This window comes from Myxocyprinus asiaticus, chromosome 31, assembly GCF_019703515.2.
Source record: "Myxocyprinus asiaticus isolate MX2 ecotype Aquarium Trade chromosome 31, UBuf_Myxa_2, whole genome shotgun sequence".
Lineage (NCBI taxonomy): Eukaryota > Metazoa > Chordata > Actinopteri > Cypriniformes > Catostomidae > Myxocyprinus > Myxocyprinus asiaticus.
This window is the reverse complement of record NC_059374.1, coordinates 12,560,245-12,585,002: the sequence shown is the minus strand read 5'-3', so window position 1 is coordinate 12,585,002 and position 24,758 is coordinate 12,560,245. Positions and strand designations below refer to the sequence as shown.

General features: G+C 38.7%; 1 protein-coding gene across 3 annotated transcripts in view; it reads left to right on the top strand.

Annotated features, from left to right (window-relative positions):
* The window catches only part of fndc3a (fibronectin type III domain containing 3A), a 134,025-nt gene that overhangs the window by 20,865 nt on the left and 88,402 nt on the right, over nucleotides 1-24,758 (top strand). For 2 of the 3 annotated variants that reach the window (XM_051664879.1, XM_051664878.1), the window contains exon 2: nucleotides 2,080-2,242. In XM_051664879.1, coding sequence (XP_051520839.1) covers nucleotides 2,120-2,242 — 123 coding nt within the window. In that variant the 5' untranslated portion in view covers nucleotides 2,080-2,119. Of the gene's footprint in view, nucleotides 1-2,079; nucleotides 2,243-19,986; nucleotides 20,072-24,758 lie in introns of those variants that run through there. The other variant, XM_051664882.1, reaches the window with a different exon arrangement.

Sequence of the window (24,758 nt, the reverse complement as noted above, 5' to 3'; positions counted from 1 at the left end):
GATTAATTGTTGCAGTAATCGCCGAATAGAGGAATAATCGTTCTAATAATCGTTAGATTTAATCAATTATCAAAAATAATCGTTAGTTGCAGCCCTACTCCTTAGTACCTATCCATCTATGACTCATTGCGAGTTGATGTATCAGAGAAAAAGAGAGAGAGCGCTGCACAAGGTTGTACTCCATATTGTTGCTCTGTTCCAAAACCTAGTGAGCTGCCTAAGGAGGCATTATTTTAAAGTATCTCAAGTCCACACTAATACGATTTTGATTGAAAGTATTAAAAACGTTTTCCGTTTTCATAATTTTCCTCATTATGCGGTATTAGAGAGCATTTTCGAAGTATCACGCTGTTAGCTTAGCAACATGCTAACATCAAACTTTATCAAAATAAATTGTGAGTCGAGTTATTAGTTTGAGACAGTTAGCATAGCAACATGGTAATATCAGACCCTATTGTAATCTATTGTGAGTAGAGTTATTGGAGGATCACACCGTTAGCTTAGCAACATGCTAACATGAAACTTAATTTAAATAAATTTAGTCGAGACTACCATGTGAAGCGCTAATTGTGTGGGGTTGCTATCTATGTAGAGCTTTCCTATTTGTTCACTTTTATAAGGTTTCATGATGATTTGGATGTTGCCTTAGAAAACATGTAGGCAATAGGCAGCCAGGCATCTCAATAGGTTTTGGAACAGAGCTTTTGAGTTGCCATGATTAGTTCATTTGAATTCATTTTGGAGTGCGTGTGCAGATGTGGCAGGGAAAAATAGCACATTTTCATTCCACTGCTGCGTGGCACCCAGACAGGTCACACAGCCCCTGAATACAATGAATAAAGCCTAAATTAGGCAACGTTTTCTCTTGTGCTCAATTCTAAAACAAGGAAGGACGGGCAAAGAGTATCTCATTCAAGAGTAGCCTATTGCGTTTGACGTCCAACTGTACGCTCTAAACCACAACTGACCCTGAGAACATAAATACAGTTTTCTGAACTGCCTGACTATTACAGCCAAGTGTGAGGGCATGAATTAGTAAGTAGAAACTTGCCTTTTCATTGTTCTTCCCACCTAAAGATTTGAATGTTGAAAATAAAACTCATGTCTGAAGGATGTCCATACAAATGTGGGGGTAAGGTTATAAATGAACCGGTGAGCAAATGAAGCAATGAATCTCACATGTTAATGAGATGCCCATGTTTGGAAAACAAGATGTGGCATTATGGCACATGTGGCTTGCCATAATTTGCTTAGCAAGCATCACTAATAAGAAAATTACAATGAATAGTGACATTTTCAAATTTATTTCAATTTACTATGAAGAGGGTTGGGTGTAATCTGATTACAGAGTAATTAGTTACTGTAGTCTAATTACTTCAAATTACTTGTGTATCAGATTGCATTTACTGACTTGCAATTAAGGTAATTACTTTTAAGTACATTACTTGGGTTACACATTTGTGAAATATTATTAGAAATGTAGAATACATTTAAAACATGAATTATATTCATGTGTACGTATCTGGTTTCTGTGAAAGCTGAGGGACAATGGCAACGCACAAGGAAATATAGACTTTTTTTTTTGTTCGTTGAGCGGAAAAACAAACACTTCTGTGAAAATTGGTTTAGAAAGTAAAATAATTTGTAATATGATTACTTTTATGAAGTTATAAGTAAAGTAATCTGATTACAATTTTAGAAAAGTCATTTGTAGTGAATCACTATTTTGAGGAACTTACCCAACACTGAAAATGAATATAAAATAAGTGGTATGTATTTTTAAAAACAATATAAAGAGTCCCCTCCAAAATATGTTCTGTAGTGGTATAGCTTTCAATAAAACATGATACTTCAACATCTATGTAAAATATGCATAAATGACTCTCTATTTAACAGGCAGTAAGAGCCATATTTGAAGATGACTGCTGTTTATTCACACAGGTTTTGAGAATTGCCATTTCAGAACAGTAATATTTGAAATCATATACAGTAAACGCATGTGGTCATTTTAGTGCCTTCCCCAGTGAGTGGCTGTTATTGACAGAACTGAATAATTGATGTAATGCTTTATGGTTGCAGGAGTGAGCAGTGCCTCTCCTTTAGTGTGAATGAGGGAGTCATGGCTGACCACACCTCCCCACTGGAGTCCGGCCAGTTACTCAGCCCAGACATCCCAATGCTCACCTCTCCGCCCCCCCCTCCACACCCACCCAACATCGTCAATGGAGACGGACCACAACAGGTAGGATAAATCATTGCCAATCCTTCTCACTCACTTCTGGCTTCTTTGCAAAGTCCTTAAGCTATATTCCACGGAAAAGCAATTTTCTACCCAATGGTTTGCTGAAGCTCTGCTGAAATAATTTCTTGTGAAAGTCCTACTCATTTGATTCTGCTGAACTTTGGGGACCAAGCTGTGCCAGGTGTGCTTGTATAGAGTAAGGGGAAAGCCAGGGCTGGGCGAAATAGCAGAATTTGTATTCAATATTTTTCAGACTTTTAATGATATATCTTTAATTTTTATGTTTTTTTATTTTTTTTATGTATCTCTGAAATGGGTCAAAGAGATTATTTGTATTTTTCAGAAGAGAAATAATTTGGACGAATTGTTGCTTAGTAGATTCAAATTGTTTAACTAGAGTAAAAATCTAGTTTAATAGTTAAAGCTGATGGTACTGTATGTCATTTCTGCGACACTGGTGCCACTGAACGGATTTGCAAAAATAAACAATGTTTTCAAAACAGCTTTCCTAATACGCCCCTCATCTCCTACTTTTCAAACTGTCAGATCCGGACCCAGCTCACGCCATTGGTTGAATAACATTGTTGGGGTGGGTCTAAGCGGGTCGCTCAAAACAAACAGGAATTTTTGTAGTGCCACAAAAACACAGTATTTACAGTTTTCTAGAAAATGAACCTATGAATGGCTTAATTATAGTTGTCTCTGCATATTCAGCTGGGATAGTAGAAAGTATTTTAATACCTAAAAAGCTTTACATACTTCAGCTTTTTTATTTTTTCACTAATTGAACACAAGGAAGGAATTATAATTAATCATATTAATTTATATGAATTGGGGCTGTCAATAGATTATTTTTTTAACCAAATTAAATTTTGTGCTGATTAATTATTTGAATTAAGCACAATTAATCACATCTATCAATATTTGCCTAATATTGTGTAGGTCCCCCTCGTGCCACCAAAACTGCGCCAACCTGCATCTTAGAATAGCATTCTGAGATGATATTCGTCACACTCACCAAGACGCATGAAAGCTGTGATTGAAAATCAGGGTTATTTCACAACATATTGATTTCTGAACTCTTCCTAAGTTAAAAAATTAGTATTGTGTTGTTTAAAATGAATATGAACTTGTTTTCTTTTCATTATTCGAGGTCTGAAAACACTACATCTTTTTTGTTATTTTGACCAGTTGTCATTTTCTGCAAATAAATGCTCTAAATTACAATATTTTTATTTGGAATTTGGGAGAAATATTGTCAGTACTTTATAGAATAAAACAAAAATGTTCATTTTACTCAAACACATACCTATAAATAGTAAATCCAGATAAACTGATAAGTTTGCAGTGGTCAGATTATTTTTTTCCAGAGCTGTGTATATATATCATGACTCCAGGGGAGGTTGTCAGCGTCAATACTCGCTGAGCTACCCAGGCCCCTGAGAAAAGCATTGTTGACCCAATACAAAAAGTGGCTTTAGAATAATACAGTGGCAAGAAAAAGTACTTGGTAGTTGGAATTAGCTAGTTTTCTGCATTAATTGCTCATAAAATGTGATATCATCTTCATAAAAGCCACAAGTATTGACACGTAATTAAGCTAACAACACACAAACAGTTATAATCTCCCATATCTTTACTGAACATTTTGTAAAACATTCACAGTGCTGTGGAAAAGTAAGTGAACCCTTGGATTTAATAACTGGTCGATCCTAATTTGGCAGTAATAACCTCAACCAAGAGTTTCCGGTAGCTGCGGATTAGACCTGCGAATTGAAAAGATACTTTAAATCTCATTGGGCCTATGAGACGCAGGCGAGGGAGACGAGCAGGCACGCTGGTCAAACTCCGTCGGCGGGGCTTTCGAACAACGCTGCCGAGCGTTCATCTAGCGAATCTCTGCTCTCTCCCTAACAAAACGGACGAACTACATCTCCTCACCCGCACAAACAAGGACTTTTCAAACTCTGCTGCCTTGTGCTTCACAGAAACCTGGCTGAGTGAAGCCATTCCGGACAGCGCGTTACATCTGCCGGGCTTTCAGCTGTTCAGAGCGGATCGCATCGCAGAGTTAACGGGGAAAACGAGAGGCAGTGGAACATGCTTTTACATCAATGAAAGTTGGTGTACAGATGTAACAATGTTAAAGAAGATGTGCTGTCCTAATTTTGAAGCGCGCTTTATTAACTGTAAGCCTTTCTACTCGCCGCGGGAGTTTTCCTAGTTTATTTTGGTGAGTGTGTATGTCGCGCCAAACGCGTGTTTGAATGCCGCGCTGCAACAGCCGGCTGATCAAATCACAGACACAGAACAACAATACCCAGACTCAGTTATTATTATTCTTGGGGATTTTAACAAAGCAAACCTCACACGTAAACTGCCCAAATACAAACAGCACATTACACGCCCAACCAGAGACAGAAATATACTGGATCACTGCTACACAACAATAAAGGATGCATATCGCTCTTTTCCTAGAGCAGCTTTGGGACTATCCGATCACTGTCTGGTTCATCTTCTTCCAACCTACAGACAGAAATTAAAGTGTGCTAAGCCTGTATTAAGGACTGTAAAGAGATGGACCAACGAAGCAGAGCTGGAACTACAAGCCTGCTTTGACTACACTGATTGGAGTGTTTTTGAGGCTGCAGACACCAATCTGGACGAGCTCACAGATACTGTTACATCATATATCAGTTTTTGTGAGGATATGTGCATTCCTACTAGGACTTATTTAACAACGACAAACCATGGTTTACAGTGGAACTCAGGCAGCTTTGTCAGGCCAAAGATGATGCTTACAGAGTTGAGTCTTGTAAAGTCAGGCCAGGAACACACTGAATAAGGGAATCAGAGTGGCTAAAAGAAGATACTCTGAGAAGCTGAAAAACAAGTTTTCAGCTAACGACCAGTGTGGAGTGGCATGAAACAACTTACGAATTACAGGACTCCTGCCCCCAACCTTGTGGTGGACCAACAACTGGCTGACGACCTGAATGTGTTCTACTGTAGATTTGAAAGGCCCAATCTCACACCCCACACCCACTCTGACCTTCACTTCACACAAACACCAACACCTCCTGCTACTTAACCTGCACTTAAGATCTGTGAAGATGATGTAAGCCGCGTCTTTCGGAAACAAAAGACGAGGAAGGCTTCAGGCCCAGATGGCGTTTCACCTACATGTCTTAGATCCTGTGCTAAACAGCTGGCCCCCATCTTCACACAGATCTTCAATAGATCACTGGAGCAGTGTGAAGTCCCATGCTGCTTCAAACATTCCACTATCATCTCCATCCCAAAGAAACCAAAAATCACAGGACTTAATGACTACAGACCTGTTGCCCTGACGTCTGTGGTCATGAAATCATTTGAGAGGTGGGTGTTGGCCCACCTGAAGAACATCACTGGACCCTTTCTAGATCCCCTTCAATTTGCTTATCGAGCAAACAGGTCTGTGGATGATGCAGTCAACATGGGATTGCATCATATCCTGCAACATCTGGACAGACCAGGGACATATGCAAGGATCCTTTTTGTGGACTTCAGTTCGGCTTTCAACACCATCATCCCAGCTATACTCCAGAATAAATTACACCAACTCTCTGTTCCCATGTCTATCTGTCAGTGGATTACCAGCTTTCTGACGGACAGGCAGCAGCTTGTGAGACAGGGGAAACTCGCTTCCAGCACCTGTACAATCAGCACTGGTGCCCCCCAGGGGTGTGTGCTCTCCCCACTACTCTTCTCCCTCTACACCAATGACTGCATGGCCAAGGACCCCTCTGTCAAGCTCCTGAAGTTTGCAGATGACACCACTGTCATCGGCCTCATCTGAGATGATGATGAGTCTGCATACAGAAGGAAGGTTAAACAGCTGGCTGTCTGGTGCAGTCAAAACAACCTTGAGCTGAACACGCTCAAAACGGTGGAGATGATTGTGGACTTCAGGAGGAACACCCCAACACTGTCCCCCCTCACCATTCTAAACAGCACTGTGGCAGCAGTGGAGTCATTCAGGTTCCTGGGCACTACCATCTCACAGGACCTGAGGTGGGAGACCCACATTGACTCCATTGTGAAAAGGGCCCAGCAGAGGTTGTACTTCCTTTGCCAGCTGAGGAAATTCAATCTGCCTCAGGCGCTGCTGATACAGTTCTACTCGGCAGTCATTGAGTCTGTCCTCTGCACTTCAATAACTGTCTGGTTTGGTTCAGCTACGAAATCAGATATCAGAAGACTACAAAGGACAGTTTGGACTGCTGAGAGGATTATTGGTTGCCCCCTGCCCCCCCCCCTTCAAGAACTTTACACTTCCAGAGTGAGGAAAAAGGCTGAAAAAATCACTCTGGACCACACTCACCCTGCCCACTACCTTTTTGAACTGTTGCCTGAACTGTTGCTGATGCTTCAGAACTCTGAGGACCAGAACCGTCAGGCACAGGAACAGTTTTTTCCCCTCAGGCTATGCATCTCATGAACAGTTAAATTGCCCCATTGAGCAATAACTATGTCCAATACACAGTTTAGTCTTTCTTATATTTATCCAACACATCCTACCTCTTCTGCCATTTCATTCCTCTGAAAAAACAAAAACAAAAAACATTTGCACTACATAACAGATTTGTATTTACACTGTACATAACAGATTGTATTAGATTTGCACTACCCATGTGTATGTGTGTGTGTATGTATGTATGTGTGTGTCTGTAGGAATGTGTATAATTATTATTATTATTTTAATTATTATTATCTATGTCTTGCTGCTGTTTTTGTATGGTTTTTGTATTGTTGTACACTGGAAGCTCCTGTCACCAAGACAAGTTCCTTGTATGTGTAAGCATACGTGGCAATAAAGCTCATTCTCATTCTCTCATTCTCCCTCTGCATTCGTGTACTTGGGCGAAATGACGTCTGCTTGCTTTGTGCATGCGTTCAAAGATTCCTGTTTTGGTGAGGTATTGATGTAAACACAGTCAGTTATGTATTATGTTGGTAAAGGAAATGTAAATTATCTGTGCATTAAACCTTGTTTACCAGTTTAAAAAGAAAAAAGTTTCAAAGTAATTAGTATTGGTTATAGGTGTAAGCATCAACCCAGGACGGGTGTTACGTCACGGGCCCTGACCCGGCATGGAAAAGTGTGATAGCAGGACTAAAGGCCACGGAGAGGAGCTGTCCATCCGCTGCTACTCCCCGAGGGCAATCAGGGTGAGAATGAGTTTCCGTGACAAGGCCGGGCGGCACCGCTGTCACTCTCACGGACATCAAGCTGATTCGCTTAAGCGACCATGACTGCCGTTCCCAAGATGATGCATTTTCACCTTGTTGGAATGCATTGAATATGTTTGTGTGTTTTTTGGGGGGGAAATGTTAGTCCAGCCCCATTGGAAATTACCATACAGTGCAGTGAATGATTGCACTCTGTTGTACACTTGTGGCTTTGCAAATTATAGTGCACTCATAGATAAGTGTTAACTGTGGTGGAAAACTGCTTCAGATATAAAGCCACCAGTCTGAAGAATGTTGAAAGTAATTTGAGGACACTGGAGTCCATGAGTACAGTTGTGCTTATAAGTTTACATACCCCTTGCAGAATCTGTATGAAGTTTAGCATTTTTAAAAGAAAGAGAGTGATCTTAAAAATTGTCTTGGTTTTTTTTTTATTTAGTGTTGCCGTGAAGAAGCTTCATAACAGATATTTACATATATTCCACAATACTTTTGAAGTTACCCAAATGATCCTGTTCAACAGTTTACACACTCTTTGCTTTCAGAGGAATAGTTCACCCAAAAATACAAATTCTGTCATCTTTAATTACCCTCATGTCATTCCAAACATATATGACTGACTGACTTTCTGCAAAACACAAAGGAGATATTTTAAATGTTCCGTTTGCTAATCTCCATACTGTTGCGATTAGTCATATTCCAAGTCTTTAAAGAAATAGTTCACCCAAATTAAAAATGTTTACTGATTTACTCACCCTCATGTCATTTTAAAACCCATATTTCCTTTTTTTCTTTTACGGAACATAAAAGGAAAAATAATAATGAACACCGCAGTCCATCTTCTCAATACAGTGGCAGTTCATGGTGATTCACTTTAAAGCTTAAAGAGAGAGTTCACCCAAAAATAAAAATTCTCACACTATTTACTCACACTCATGCCATCCCAGATGTGTATGACTTTCTTTCTTCTGCTGAACACAAATGATGATTTTTAGAAGAATATCTCCGCTCAGTTGGTTCTTTCAATGCAAGTGAATGGTGACCAGAACTTTGAAGCTCCACTCACTTTTTGGTCACCTAAAAACAATCCATAAGACTCCAGTGGTTAAATCCATGTCTTTAGAAGCGATATGATAGGTGTGGGTGAGAAATAGATCAATATTTAAGTCCTTTTTTATTTTTATTTTTTTATTTTCATTATTTGTTTTACCATAAATCTCCACTTTCACTTTCATATTCTTTCACATTTTGAATGGAGATTTATAATAAAAAAATGACTACAATATTGACCTGTTTCTCACCCTCACCTATCAAATCGCTTTCTGAAGATGTGGATTTAAACACTGGAGTCTTATGTATTGCTTTTAGGTGGCTTTAAAGAGATTTTTGGAGCTTTAAAGGTCTGGTCACTATTCACTTGTATTGTGTGGACCTTCAGAGCTGACGTATTCTAAAATCTTTTGTGTTCAGCAGAAGAAAGTCATGCACATGTGGGGGTAAATGATGAGAGGATTTACATTTTTGGGTGAACTATGCCTTTAAAAAGGACCCAAAATTATAGTAAAAGTAGTCCATGCAACTCGTATGTCATATTCCGAGTCCTCTGAAGGGTTAGGGTAGGTTTTGGTGAGAAACAATCTGGAATTTAAGTCATTTTTCAGTGAAAATCGTGACATCTGTCGTGCATGAGAGAAGCTAGTTCACAATGGCATGTGTGAAGAACATGCATTGTTTTTATCGCTTAATAATGCACAACAATCACAATAGGTTACAAACAGTCTCTGATGTTCAAGATTGCAACACAGGATATGGTAACATTTTACAATAAGGTGATTCCTCTTATTTTTCCAAAAAATGTTAAACATCTTGCAGGTGTTCAAGGGGTATGTATATTTATGATCAGAACTGTATATGTGAACAGAGAGGCTCAGTGAGGCCGTGTTGTTAATGGCGTGCCGATGACTTTTCAACTCCCTGAGGCAATCACATGACTACCCCGACCCAATTATTCCTATGGTCCACTGAGCACTTAAAGAGGCAGAAAATGCATACGCACTGTCCCCTACTCCACTCTACTCTTCCAGTGATCCATGTCATCCCCATTGGTTTTTATCACCTCCTGCTCACCTCATTCATAAAATCACAGGTTGCGGAAATACACTTCCAAGCAAACTCATTCATAGAAATGGCTTCCGTAGAGCACGGAACCTGAGCAATGTCGCTGCATTCTTTCTCGTCTTATCTGGCTGATCTAGGTGTCTGGACGCAATGGAAAATAAGATTAGAATGCAGAAGCTTTCTTCCATTAGGGAAAAGGTAGGTGACGTCTGTGGAGATCCAGATATGCAAGAGATAGCGTGACTGGTTGCACGTCACACCTCCGTGGCAGAGGAAGAATACAAATGAATTGTTACTGGTGTGAAAAGCCATGGCTAGCTTAGTCTGCACCTCCGTGTTTGTTTGTGCCCTTGGCATTTCTCTTTATATGTGGCCTTTTACTCCTACGTGTAATCAGGACCATGGCGTCACTCCAGGTGTGCGTTTGATGTCTGCGACAGAGCGCTCAAGGTAAAGTAAGTGTGACTAAGTGACTCCTGGTGTTAGCTGGTCCATGTGTTGATGACGTGCTTATGCGAGAGAGGCTGAGTAAACAGTCGCGGCTCGTGTGAGAATGCAAAGCTGACGCCGGGGGTTTTCACTAGAACTAAAGGGGTTGCGAGGCCCCCAGGCCGAACAGAGTGACACATCGTGGTGACAACACTGATGACAAAAGGCCCATGAGGCTGCATGATCATAATGTTTAGTAAGATTTTACATTAAAATACTTCTTTTGTGTAGGGAAACGGCATGCAATATTCTGTAGCCTTCACTTCCAAATCACAAGAAGAGAACTGTTCCTCAATTACCCTGTTGCTGTTTTCAGCCTGATCTCATGAAAATTATTGACTGTGGTGACGGTTTTACAAAATTATATTATGTGGTTTCTTACATCGTGGCAGTTCAGAGGTGAAATGTCCACACTGTGGCCCTAAAAGTGGTTAAAGTGATAGTTCACCCAAAAATGATAATTCTCTTATTATTTACTCACTCTTACGTCGTCTTAAACTCGTATGACTTTCTTTCCATTTTTTTAATGGAAATATGTCTGTTTGTCTAAACAATGCAAGTGAATGGTGACCAAATTTTCAAGCTCCAAAAAGGACACACAGGCAGCATAAAGTTAATCCATAAGACTCCAATGGTTTAATCCATGTCTGCTGAAGTGATCGAATCATTTTGTATGAGAACAGATGAAAATATAACTCCTTTTTCACTATAAATCTTGACATCAGCAGTCTCCTTGGCGATCAAGATTTAAAGCTCGAATACACTTCTTGGCACCATCAAGTGCTCTACGCATGTGTCAAGTGTTAAAAAGTGTAATCGAGCTTGAAATCATGATCGTGCCTAGAGACTGCAATGTCAAGATTTTTTTTTGTGAAAAAGGAGTTATAGTATAGTTTGGTCTGTTGTCACCCAAAACTGATTGGATCGCTTCAAGAGACATGGATTAAACCACTGGAGTCTTATGGATTAATTTTATGCTGCCTTTGTCCTTTTTGGAGTTTGAAAATTTGGTCACCATTCACTTGCATTGTATAAACAAACAGTCGTTAAGGTATCTCTATTAAAATATATATATATATATATATATATTTTGTTGTTCAGAGGAAGAAAGTCGTAAACATCAAAAGTACATGAGAATCATAATTTTTAGGTGAACTATTCCTATTAAATTTTCTCCCAAACAGATGCATTTTTTTAAGCTTAATGCTCTGTCGAGTTTAGATGAACAAAACCTACACCCCCCCACTCTAAAGTTGAAACCTAAAGGCCGAAGCATACTCTACGCAAGGACGTAAATGCAGATGCGAACACTTGGCCAACGCCTTGCCAACACGTGGTTCTGTTGAACATGCGTAATGTGCACTCTTGCATTACCATGGTGGGAACAAATCTCAGTACTCAAGGAGGCGATAGAGTTACCTTCAAACGTCTGTTGAAACTGGATGTATTATTCAGGTATGTTGCCACAAATATATTGACTTTAACTTACTTGCTCAGCAATATTCTCTCTCTTCAAACTGTTGCCCCACCATGACGGTAGTCTTAATGTTTTTGTTCTAAATTGTTTAGTTTTTTTTTTTATTCAGAGGAACCATTATTTCGACCAAACAATCATTGTTTGCTAAATTAGATAAAAAATTTGACTGGGCTAAAAGAGTATCACAAAGCAGTCGTAGCATGTATGCATCAAATGCGAAAAAGACAAGGAAGGTTTGCAAAATATTAAAATCATTAAAATCAATTCAAATCATTGTGATAATCACAATAGCCACTTTTCCACTATCGGGCCAGTGCGAGCCAGGGTTATCAACTGGCCAGCTGGGGCCAGTAGCCTCATACCTCGAGCCCAAAATCGATTTGCGTTCCCACCATTCGGATAATAGCCCTGCAGCGTTGCCCTAAAACCTGCCCTTAACAGATCGCCCTGGTGCCAGCGTCACGCACCCCGCCCATTTCATAAGCAAGGTGGAAGCTCAAGCTGAGGTATCATGTTATCTAGTTATCTAGAATATCATGTTTATATCGTTTGTAAACATTAGCTACGTTGACAACTCACCGACTGTAACTGCCATGGTGTCCCAAGTGGTCTCTCCACTAACAGCGGGACGATGTCCCAGCACAATGTCCATGATCTCGAACCATGGAAAGTTCTTTCTTTGGGCAGCGCTTTGTCCATTGTGTGTTAAAATGGATTTGAACTGTACCCACAATTTTTTAAATTGTACCCGAATGTGTACCATTGTGCGCTGGATACACAACCTGACAAGTTCGGCAAAACTCCGCTTTTGACATTGACCCCACCGCAATCCCCAGTTGGCCTCGTTTGGCCCAAGGGTAATTGACGGGTCATTGGCCGTTGGCCCCGAGGAAGCCCCAGAAGTGACAGTGGGAACACAACTGACCCTGGCAAGCACTAGCACGCCCTCATTTGGCCCAATAGTGGAAACGCGGCTATTGATGCTTAATTTTATATTGCCGGCAAACTCACGACTACATAGTGAAAATTCGATACATTGGATAGCCCTTCTTATTTTTACGATGTGTTGCACAGCACTTGTGCATTTGACATCAACTCAACCGCAACTCTACAAGGGAAGCTAAGTATCAATGTGGCATCCTGCTGGCAACACCACTGCTGCTCTTTCTCGAAAGCAAGGTGGAATACGTGCTCAATGATTCACAGCTTTTATTAATTTCCCCTTCCTGCCTCACCACTCACCGACTACGCCACCTCTGTCTCTCCTCTCCCCTCAACTCCCTGCTGGTCTTCCTGCCTGTTTATCTGTGGTAGAACCAGGACAAGATGAATCAGGCCCTTGTTTATCAATACATACCTAATGGCCCAGGTGCCAAGCTGTTCTCTTCATTGTAAAGATCTGGTGGAACCCCACTCTCCCTCATCCTGGCAGAGCTCTGGCTGTAAGCACTGACGTCTGCCCTTTTACACTTTCATTTATTTGCCTTTTCCTCACTCTGCCTCTGTTCATTTGAGGTTTTTATGTGGTCTTCAAACACTTTGGTTTTTATGTGCTCAAAGCTTTCTGAAGCAGCACTCAGGCTTACCTTAAGAGCAAAGACTCTAGGCAGGGTGGAAATGACCGCTCTGCAGGAAGTCTGCGGTGGATAGGAACAAGAGCGATGTTAGCTGTGCTGAAAAGCACCTTGTATAAATGGCCTCTTATTGACCAGACAGCAGTGATATGTTTTTGATTCACTTTCTCTTTGATCTTGCACACCTTTTTCTTGTTAAAATTTTACTTTCCAGGAAGGAAAATTCAACATGCTAGTCGAAACTAAAGCCAGTCATATCTCTCGCATAAAGCTGACAAAATGTTCACTAGGGGTGGGAATCAGCAGAGATCTGGCGATATGATATTATATTGATATCTTGGTCATGATAACATGATGTTCTTTGTTTAGTGAATTGCAGTTCAGAACTGTGATATATTTCTCATTTATTTGCGCTGGACTAGTTTGGATTGTGGTCAAATAGAAATTGAGTGTTCGTTGAAATTGTACTTAAGTAAATTTTGCCTTCTGAGTCGTGGTCAAAAATTACAATTGTAAAAATGGTTGGAAAAAATGATTGATTCTTGCTGTCAGAATATCGACACAGTAGCATGATGTAAAACATTACAGTATTTTGAAATATCATCCACCTATAATGTTTACTCTTATCTTAACACATTTATGGATGTGCTGACACAATCAGTATATCCCAATTCTTTTTTTCACAATATTGCATCAATACTTTTTGATCCTTTTATCAGTGTTGTTGTTTTTTTTTTAATTATTTATAGGTGCTTATTTCCTACAGTTAAATTAAAGGAATAGTTAATCAAAAAATTATATGACATATGACTTTCTTACTTGGAACACAAAAGGATATTTTTAAAGAATGTTCCAGTCCCTAATTTTTATCCAGTAGCATTTGATTGTGACCAGTATTGGATAAATTAGTCAAAGTAATCCATGATAAATTACTAATTACTTGTCTTAAATTGTAACCAGATTACTTTACTGATAAACTCATCAATATAATCACATTACCAATTATTTTACTTTGTTACTACTTAAAACACTTTTCCCTGAAGATTTAGTTTTTCCGCTTAAAAAGTCATACACCCAGTACCACACGTTTCTCTCTTACAATGACGTTCAGCTGCCTGAGAAATGCGAAAGGACGTACATATGAATATAGCTCATGTTTTAAATGTATTCTACGTTCATAGTATTAAATAAAAAATATGTAACCCAAGTAATATAGTTAAAATTAACTTAATTGAAAGTCTGTAATCTGATTGCAAGAAATTAAAAGGTAATGTGATACACTACTTTTTTTTTTTTTTTTTGACTAAAGTCATTATATTACAGTAATTACGTAGCAATCAGATTACACCCAACACTGATAGTGAATCGCTTTAAAGCTTTAAGCACACAAAAGTTTCATTGAAGTAGTCGATGAGGCTCGTCCGTCGTATGGGAAGTCTTCTTAAAGGAATAGTTCACCCAAAAATGAAAATTCTCTCATTCACTTAACCTGATGCTATTCCAGATGTGTATGACTGTCTTTCTTCAGCAGGACACAAATGAAGATTTTTATAAGATAGATCTCTGTCAAGTCCTTATAATGGATGTACTCGAGTGCCAGCACTTTGACAGTCCAAAAGTCATTTAGGCAGCAATAAAGTAATCCACATGACTCCAGTCGATCAAGGAATGTCATCTGAAGCAAATCAGAATATGTTTGTGTAAAAAATAAAATAATTAAAGCGCTTCCAGCAGCTGACGCGAAGCGTGACTTAAGCGCGTCGGCGAGTTCATGCGAGAATTCGGAAAGGACGCTTATTTACAACAGAAGAACGAACATCACGCGAGAGTTCGGCCATTTCAAACAGCGTCAGAGGCCTGGATGGAAGTGCCGATTTAAAGTGAAAAGCTTTAATTATCGACTTGTTTCTTACATAAACCTACCGATTCGCTTCAGAAGACATTTGTTGATCGACTGGAGTCGCATGGATTACTTTATTGCTGCCTAAATATGATTTTTGGACCGTCAAAGTGCTGGCACCCATGTACTTGCATTATAAGGACCTGAAAGCTCTATCTTCTAAAAATCTTCATTTGTGTTCTGCTGAAGAAAGACAGTCATACACATCTGGGATGGCATCAGGGTAAGTGAATAATGAGAGAAATTTTATTTTTGGGTGAACTATCCCTTTAAGGCACGCAATTACTTTGCATGATGATCAGACTGAAATTTAAGTTGTTATTTACTCTAAAATAAAAAATAATATTAAAAAAATCGAAAATGGCAACACATCAGTAACCTCAAACGACATTGGTTGATTCTGCATCTCGTGACCTGACGTCATGACAATCATTGTCTCATTGAGTGCTTTTACTTGCACACCAAAATTCTGATAACTACTGTAAACCACATTGACATGAGACTAGAAGTCATCTGGTTATTCTCTGCTTTTGGTGTCATACACATAAATAGGCTTGCGCACATTGCATAAACCGGTAAGAACGGCGGTAAATGTGTTCACTTGCTGTGTGAAATTGGGGTATTTGGCAAAAATCGTTTTCTGATCATTCATTCTTAAGCAATTTATCACTTTACACCATTAAAGAAAAGTCATTTAAGTCGTTTGCATGACAACGCACTTTTCTGGTGTAATTCCACAGATTCACTCTGTCTCGCATTTTGACGCTGTTCATTGTCACACAGTTGTGATATCATGATGAATAGTGGTCGACCGATATAGGTTTTTCAATGGGCAATGACGATACTGGTACCTAGAGAGAAGGATGGCCGATGACTGATATAAAAGCTGATAAACAATACAGTTTCACAACAGCAAATCAGATGTACAAAACATTTCTAAAGTGAAACAAACACTTAACCTTTTCGCACATGAGTTGCGTGAGTTCTTTAATGCGCACTGTAATAAAAAAAAAAAAGGTCTTACCTTACACCACAGCAGATGCACTGAAGGTCAGATATAATGTGGTTTTTAGATGTTTCAAATGATTGATTATGATAGATTAGATGCGATCGTGAATGTGCTTGCCGGCTGTGCGCGCCGCCATATTGTTTACATGCAATGCAACATGAGATTTTAAGTCCATGATAGAAGCATAGAAGGTTCGAAAAACCGAACCCTTCCATTTTCCCAGCACCCACAGTGGTTAGAATGTGTGACAGATCGAATGGGAGTAGGCTTGAGTGGACTGACTAGTTTTTTCATTCTTTGACGTCAGAAAACATGGCCGCATTGCTGCATCAAAACAATGCACTCTGACGGTAACGACGTCAAACTTTTATTTAGTGATTATTTGAATGTTTGTAACATGATGACAAGGAGGAGGGTGGGGTCGGGCTGTGACTGCACGCCTGACCCCCAATCGGGCTAATCAGCCGAGGAGAAGGATAAGTGCAACGAGATGCGGCAGTTCGGGAGAGAGAGAGCTACAGGCAGCTGTCCTGTATGCGTTTATGTTTGTGTGTTTTTGTGTTTTGAGTTTATTAAAAAAATAAAGATATTGTGATGTTGAAAAGACTATTTGAGCAGCTGATGCATTATGACAACAGCTTCTGTCCCTCTTTTGCTGGTAAACAGCAACACGAATGCAGATCACACCGGTTTGATGGTACGTGCGAAAGGGTGAAATGCAATGTTTTCTCAAATTTGCATAAACTTGAAAAGAAAAAACCTTGAAAACAAAAGTGTTGACTATCAGTTGACAAATCTATGGGTAGATTTTGGAACTGACACAAGGGAAAGTTAACACTTCTGTTAATCGGCCAAGCGAACACTGTTATCGGCTAATGCCGATAATCGCAACATGGCCAAATATTGACCGATTAATCAGCCGAGCATATATATCGGTCTATCACTAATGACAAATGTATGTTGATGTGTATCGTATCATGAGGCAGTTGGCCATACCCAGCCGTGAAGGCAGTTTTGACCTCTGCCGTGTTTTGGATAATGAGGTTGTTCTTTTGAGTGTGTCAAATGGGTGATAGGAACCCCACACCCCCAACTTAACGTCAACTTGACATGAGGAGGTGGACATAGGATGCACAGCTTAGGCCTTAAGGCCAGAACGGGGATTCATGTGTTACAGCCGTGATACCACGCAGTGCCAGGGTTGCGTCTGTTCAATCAGCCATGCCCTATAAAACCATAAAATGGCTGAACCAAACATTAATCTTTCCTTTTATCCCCACTCCCACAAACACACATACACACACACGTTACTCCTCCCTATCCTCAATGGTGAACTATGCAATGGTTTCCATAGCAATGAGTTTCTGTCTCTTTCTTTCTCTTGTGGGTGTCTCATTTATCACCTAATAGGAGGGAAAATGGACAATTCTCGGTAGGGCTGACAAAGTCGTCTCAAGTAACCGTTTCACTGTTCTGGAGCAGAATTCTCACTCTTGTCAGCACCATCATGTAAAAGGTGTTTGATCAATAGGGTGAGGTTGCTTGCACATAATGGTTCTCGGCAGTGTTGGTCCTCTTCCATTCAGCTTTAGTGCAGCTTCTTTTACACCACATTTAAAAAAAAATACAGATTGCAGGGAGCAGTCTAGCTTTGATGTGTGCAGGTGTTGGATTGGGGGCACGCTTTCTTTGTAGTCCCTCGCAGGTTAAAGGTATATATCACCCAAAAAATTGCAATTCTGTCATCATTTACTCACCCTCATGTCATACATTCAGAGCCTCATAGACGACGGTAGGGAATTTATTTTTTGAAATAATTTTGCGTTACCTCACAAAATGTTTTGCGTTACCTCATAATAGTTAGCGTTCCCTCGCAGTAAATTTAGCATTTCCTCGCAATAGTTCTGTGTTCCCTCACAATTATTTGGGGTTCCCTTGTGGTTCATTTATCCATATTTTAAGAAAATTAACCATGGTTTTACTACAGTTACTGTATCTGTATTTGTGGTATTTTTTTTTTTTTTTTTTTTTTTTTTTTTTTTTTTTTTGGTAAAACCATTGTTACTAAAGTAACCATAACATTTACCATAGTTTTGCTACAGTAACCATATTTTAGCCATGATATTCATGGTAAAATCCTAGTAATAATACAAGAAAAACTTTGGTAATAAATCAAGAGGGGGTCCCTTGGTGTTTCATCAAAACTAGAATAATAGAAACAGAAAACTAGAATTCTTTTAATCTTATTGCTGACAGAATGCAACATTGTCCATCTGTCTCAGTTTTCATAAATAATCAAAATTAGATTTTTTTTTTTTTTGTTCGTCAAAAAATGCCCAGAATTGCACTGTTTACTGAAGGAATTTTCAGACCATGACTGAGTGACACTGTCAAGAGTGGATCTTCATTTTTCCTAACAATAATGGTTAGATATAATTCTTAATTGATTTATGATTGTTGGTACACTTAAACTACTGACATTAATCGTTTATCTTAGAACTGAACAGCTGCTAGAGGTTAATTAAAATGCAAGCGGTTAATGTGCACATAGTTTTGCCTGTATTTATCTAACACTATATGTTAGCTCACTATCAAACAGTTGTAATATTTTTTTCATGTATGCTATGTGGAGAAATTTCTTTGTTTATCTATTCTGCTGTGCCTGTGACGAGCCTGAGACCACCCTCAGTATCTTTAAATACGGAAGCCATGCTGATAAGCGATAGTGACAACATAGAAAACAATGCATTGGAACATATGATAGTCTTTGTAAAAGAGCCCTGTCTTATATATAGCTTTACCATACAAGATTGGAAACCTTCCAAGAGCTCTAACACAATTCCAACACTGGATGTTACTATAGTTAAACTGTAGTGACAATGTTTTGGCAGAATGATTATGATTTTTATTACCATAGTTTTGCTTTTCCTATATTGTTATTATGGTTTTACTACAAATACCATAGTTCAGCTATAGCTACCATAGATAAACCATGGTTAATTTTCATAAGGGATGGATAAAGGTTTACCAAGGGAACGCAAAACGTATTTCGAGGGAATGCAAAACGTATTTCGAGAGATCGCAAAATGTAGAAAAATATCTCCGCTCAGTAGGTCCTTATAATGGATGTGGATGGTAACACGATATTTGATGCTTCAAAAAGCACAGACCATCAGCATTAACGTCATCCATACGACTCCAGTGGTTAAATGAATGTCTTATAAAGCGATACGATACATTTTTTGGTGAAAAAAAAGCAATATTTAAGTACCTTTTAACTATAAATCATCGCGTCCGGTAAGCAGCAGTATGCGCGTTCACGAGAGGGCTGAGGTCACGCGATCTTTCCAGCAATGGCATGGCAACGTCCCATTCATTGCAGCAGACGCACTCTACCTCTGTTGGCATTGCCTGGCATTGACTACATGTGCACCACCACGTCTCTTGAGCTCTCTGTCTCTCTGAGGCTTGTTGGTCCAGCCTCCATATCCCTGTGCTCCTAATCAGAGAACTCAGGTTCAGATAAATATGGCTGTGCAAAAACTTGTATCTCCTCTTCTCCTCTTAAATCAAAATCTTCTGACATCTTTGTTTAAATTTGTTTCATTTGTTTTAGGTGTTCGGTCTGTTCGGCGTTCCTCCTACTCCATTGTAAACAGCGCTGCTCTTCCGGGTGTGTCGCGCAAGCGTCACTTCTTGCATGAACATGCCTACGGCAATACGTCACACGAGAGACCATGTGACCTCAGCCCTCTCGTGAACTGCTTAATGCAAGTGATTATTTATAGTTAAAAAGTACTTAAATATTGATCTTTTTCACACCAAAAGTGATCATATCGCTTAAGACATTCATTTAACCACTGGAGTGGTATGGATGGCATTAATGCTGATTGTCTGTGCTTTTTGGAGCATCAAAAATCATGTTACCATCCACATCCATTATAAGATCTGCTGAACTGAGATATTCTTTTTTTCTTCAAATGTTATCTGCTGAAGAGAGGAAGTCATATACATCTGGGATGGCATGAGGGTGAGTAAATTATGAGAGAATTTGTATTTTTGGGTGAACTACCCCTTTAAGAAAAAAAAAGGGATGTTATGGAACAACATAATAGCGAGTAAATGACAAATGAAAGTAAATGCAAATCTACGTGAATTATTCCTTCAAGGCTATCTTTGCAGTCTGCCTTGAAGAAGAGGTTTGCCTCGAATTAACTGTCAAGAGATCTGCTTTATGTCGTCATTTTTCTTTTTATTTTACAATACAAAAGTGGTTCTTTTTTGAGAGGTTTCTGTATTTATTGTAAAGGGTTCACTTCAAATAGCTCTTCCGTTAGATAACCACGTGTAATTACTCTGCAAATACACTGAACAATGGCTTCGGCAGATTAGCATCATGTTCCCCATTGACACCCTTTTTCAAGCTGACATTATTTAGCAGAAGCCCCTGTGTGGCACGTTGGCCTCGTGGAGAACGTGTCAAGGGAGGAGGAGAAAATGGCCACTAATTGCTAAAGGCCTTGTTGGAGCAACAGTACTACCCACCCTTAGCAGAAGCACTGTCGAGAGAACCGTCATCTCCAACCACCATCATATTGATTTCATGAGGCACTTCGCTATGTAAATCAATGTTCCAACAGTGACACTGTGAGGCTCTTCTGCTAGAGCCCAAAGACGTCTGTCACTTTGCAACAGTTGCCCTAGGCACTGGAGGCCTGCGTTTGTCCTTTTATAGATGCGTTTGTGAGAAAATTCAGTCAGTGTGATGTAGCTGCAGTTACGCTTATGATACAGAGAGAGGTTGTGGAGTGAAAGAAATCAGTCTTGGAAGTACTTGAAGTACTGGTACTTCAGTAACAAGAAAATACTAACATAAAAAAAATATGTAACTACCGGTCTTTCAGTTTCGGTATTACCGACTCAATTCGGGACATGTGCAGTCTGACTTTCTTGTTGCTTTTAAATATGTTGACGCCTGACGAATGCAGCTGTTCATAAGAACGATGAAAATGACCTCTCTTGTATGGCTTGGCAAGGTATTGCAGGACTATTTCGGGTTCAATACAAGTTAAGCTCAATGCAGTGTGTAATTATTGTTTTGGATTTTTAATTTAGTTTTTATTTCTATTTTATATTCAATTTGTCATTACAATTTAGTTTAGTTTTCATTAGTTTTCAGTTTGTCTGTTAGTTTTAGTTTAGTTTTAGTATTCTCAGTGTTGTATTTTCAGTTTAGTTAGGTTTTTATTTTAGTTTTAGTATTTTTTATGGCTGCCAAAGCTGAGCGTTTTCTGGTGTAATTTTAAAAGTCTAACATCATAAAATTTCTCAAGACAGTCTTGTGTTACCTCTATCTAGTGGTGTTTTCATGTTTAATGTGGATTGTAAATGTTGCAAAATGTATAATATAGGGTGAATATGGGTAAAGTGACAGGACATTTAAGCAGAGGTGGGTAGTAACGTGGTACATTTACTCCGGTACATTTACTTGAGTAACTTTTTGGGGAAAAACTTACTTTTAGAGTAGGTTTAAAAGTGGGGTACTTTTTACTCTCACACGAGTAAATTTCTAATGAAATTTTTGTACTTTTACTTCTTTACAACAGGTGACGTTCCTGTCATTTACTTTACTGGGTTTAATTTTAATTAATGTGTAATTTATTGAGAGATTTTTGAATGGGGCTTCTATGAGAGCGGAAGTTCACACAGCTGCGTGCACTGCTGTCACAGACTGTCACTCAATCACTGCTGCAGCACTCTTCAAAGAGAAACACTTTCTTCGCTCCGCACAGTGAAAAAAGTATAGTTTTGTCATGCAATGTCTTCATTTAACACCAAGACAAGCTGATATTTCAAGATTCAAATCACAGCTCCAACTTAAGGCAGCACGCTGAGGTAAGTTTTGGCTCTAATCCTAACACAGGCTTTTCTGTGCAATGAAATGGTCATTTTCAGGGTGATATTGTAACTGGGCTCTTATGACATCAGTTTTTAAGTGTATGTTTTTAAATCAGTGTAGCAATATATCAGTGCGCTTTGCCCCGCGTCCCGCATGCAATAAGCAGTATTTATGCATTTACTCCGCGACCTTGCAGGGGTACTGGAAACTATCACAGCTACTTCAGGCGGATTAACTGTATAAAACCACGTAAACATCCAAGTTAAGTGTAAATCACTGCCATGCGCATGATCGACAACTGGAGCGCGAACCGACAGCATTTCTGCGTGTGCACAGCGAGGTGCGCGGGGCGCACACGTGTGAGATGCGCGGTCACGAGGCAATCGTAGGGCGAAGAGAGTGGCTGTGTCCGCAATCGTTCACTCATTCAATATTTCCTATATAGTAAGTGGCAGTTAGTGCACTATATCTCAGCAGTAAGCGAACAAAATGAGTGAATTCGGATGTGAGTGCCATAATTTTATATTCTGTCATCATTTCTTTACCCTCATGTTGTTCCAAACCAGTGTGATGCTTTGTATTATGTGGAACACAAAATATGTCACCATACATTTTTCAAAATACGAATATATATATATATATATATATATATATATATATATATATATATATATATATATATATATATATATATATATATATAACACATTCACTGATAGTAAATAGTGACTCGAATATCGAATATCTCCTTTTTGTGTTGCATGGAAGAAAGTCATACAGGTTTGGAACAACATGATGGTGAATGATGACAGAATTTCCATTAATAATAATAATAATTCTGTAGTACATGTTCAATGTGTATTATGTAATGGAATATAGGGGAGTAAACGTCTATTATGTAATTTGTGAAAGTAACGAGTTACTTACTACTAGAGTACTCTTTTCATTGGATACTTTCTTACTCTTACTCAAGTAATTATTAATGTTAGTACTTCTACTTGAGTAATTATTTTCTTGAAGTAATTGTACTTTTACTTGAGTACAGTTTTGGCTACTCTACCCACCTCTGTATTTAAGCTTGATCCACATTGTATCCACATGTATTTCCTTAAATGATTATAAATCATTACTAAACTAATCTTTGGGGAATAAACAATTAAAGGGATAATTCACCCAAAAATGAAACTTCTCTCATCATTTACTCGCCCTCATGCCATCTCAGATGTGTATGGCTTTCCTTCTACAGAACACAAACAAATTTTTAGAAGAATATTTCAGCTCTGTAGGTCCACACAATGCAAGTGAATGGTGGCCAGAACTTTGAAGCTCCAAAAGCACAAATTCAACATAAAAGTAATCCATGTGGTTCCAGTGGTTTAATCCTTGTCTTCAGAAGCGATATGATAGGTGTGCGTAAGAAACGGATCAATATTTAAGTCCTTCTTTTTTTTTTACTGTAAATCTTGACTTTAGCAGTCTCTTTGGCAATCATGATTTCAAGCTCGATTATATTTCCCAGTGCCATCTAGCACTCTGCAAACTCTACTAGTAAGTGTAATCGAGCTTGAAATCATGATTGTTATTCTAGACTCCAATTGCAAGATGTACAGTGAAAAAGGAGTTACATTTTGGTCTGTTCTCACCCAGAACAGATTAGATCACTTCAGAAGACATGGATTAAACCACTTATGGACTACTGTATGCTGCCTTTGTGCTTTTTGGAGCTTTTTGGACTCTTGGTCTTGGTCTTGACTTGTATTGCATGGACCAACAGAGCTGAGATATTTTTCTAAAAATCTTTGTTTGTGTTTAGCAGAAGAAAGAAGGTCATACACATCTGGGATGGCATGAGGGTGAGTATATGATGAGAGAATTTTCATTTCAGTTTTAGGTTCAGTTTTTTCCAATAATTTCAGTTTATTTTAATGAAAAGTGTTTTAGTTTTCTTTAACTATAATAACACTGGCTCAATTAACAGCATTTGTGGCATAATGTTGATTACCACAAATTATTTTAGACTTGTCCCTACTTTTCTTGGAAAAAAAGCAAAAATCTGTGTTACAGCGAGGCAATTACAATGGACGTGAATGGGGCCAATCCGTAAATGCTACAATACTCACTGTTTTAAAAGTGTAGTCACAAGGTGGAAACAATATTCATGTTAACATGGTTTTAGTGTGATAAAATTGCTTACCTTTTCTGTGTAAAGTTGTAAAATTGGATATAACTTTGTTGCCATGACGAAGTAATGCTGTAAACCTTGTAATCCTGGTAAACAACTATTTAAACAACTTTCAAACTCAAATAACACACAAGTTTTATCTGAAGAATGAATGTAAGTGCTTTTATAAAATTTTCAGCTTCACATTTCTGCCTTTTTTAAACCCTCCAAAATTGGCCCTATTAACTTCCATTGTAAGTGCCTCACTATAACATTGATTTTTTATTTTTATTTATTTATATTTATAAAAATATTTTGGGTGGTAATCAACAGTATGCCACGATTGCTGTCGATTGGGCTTAAATTGTGTTGAACCCTAAATATTCCTTTTAATGTACTTGGTTTGTCTTAACTGTAGGTAAAATAACAACAGAACAGGTGACAAAAAATCAGACCTTGCAGTGTAAATGCGGCCTTATAGACTTGCCACTGTCTATTTTGTCTATTATTATTATTATTCTGATGTTAATCAGAGCTCTTTATTTATATATTCATTCTTTATTAGACCTGTTTCATACTGCAAGCAAAAGCAGTGCATATTTTTTTCCGACACCCATGTTAACAGGTTTGAGTCTTCACACTGGTAGCTTGAGCAGT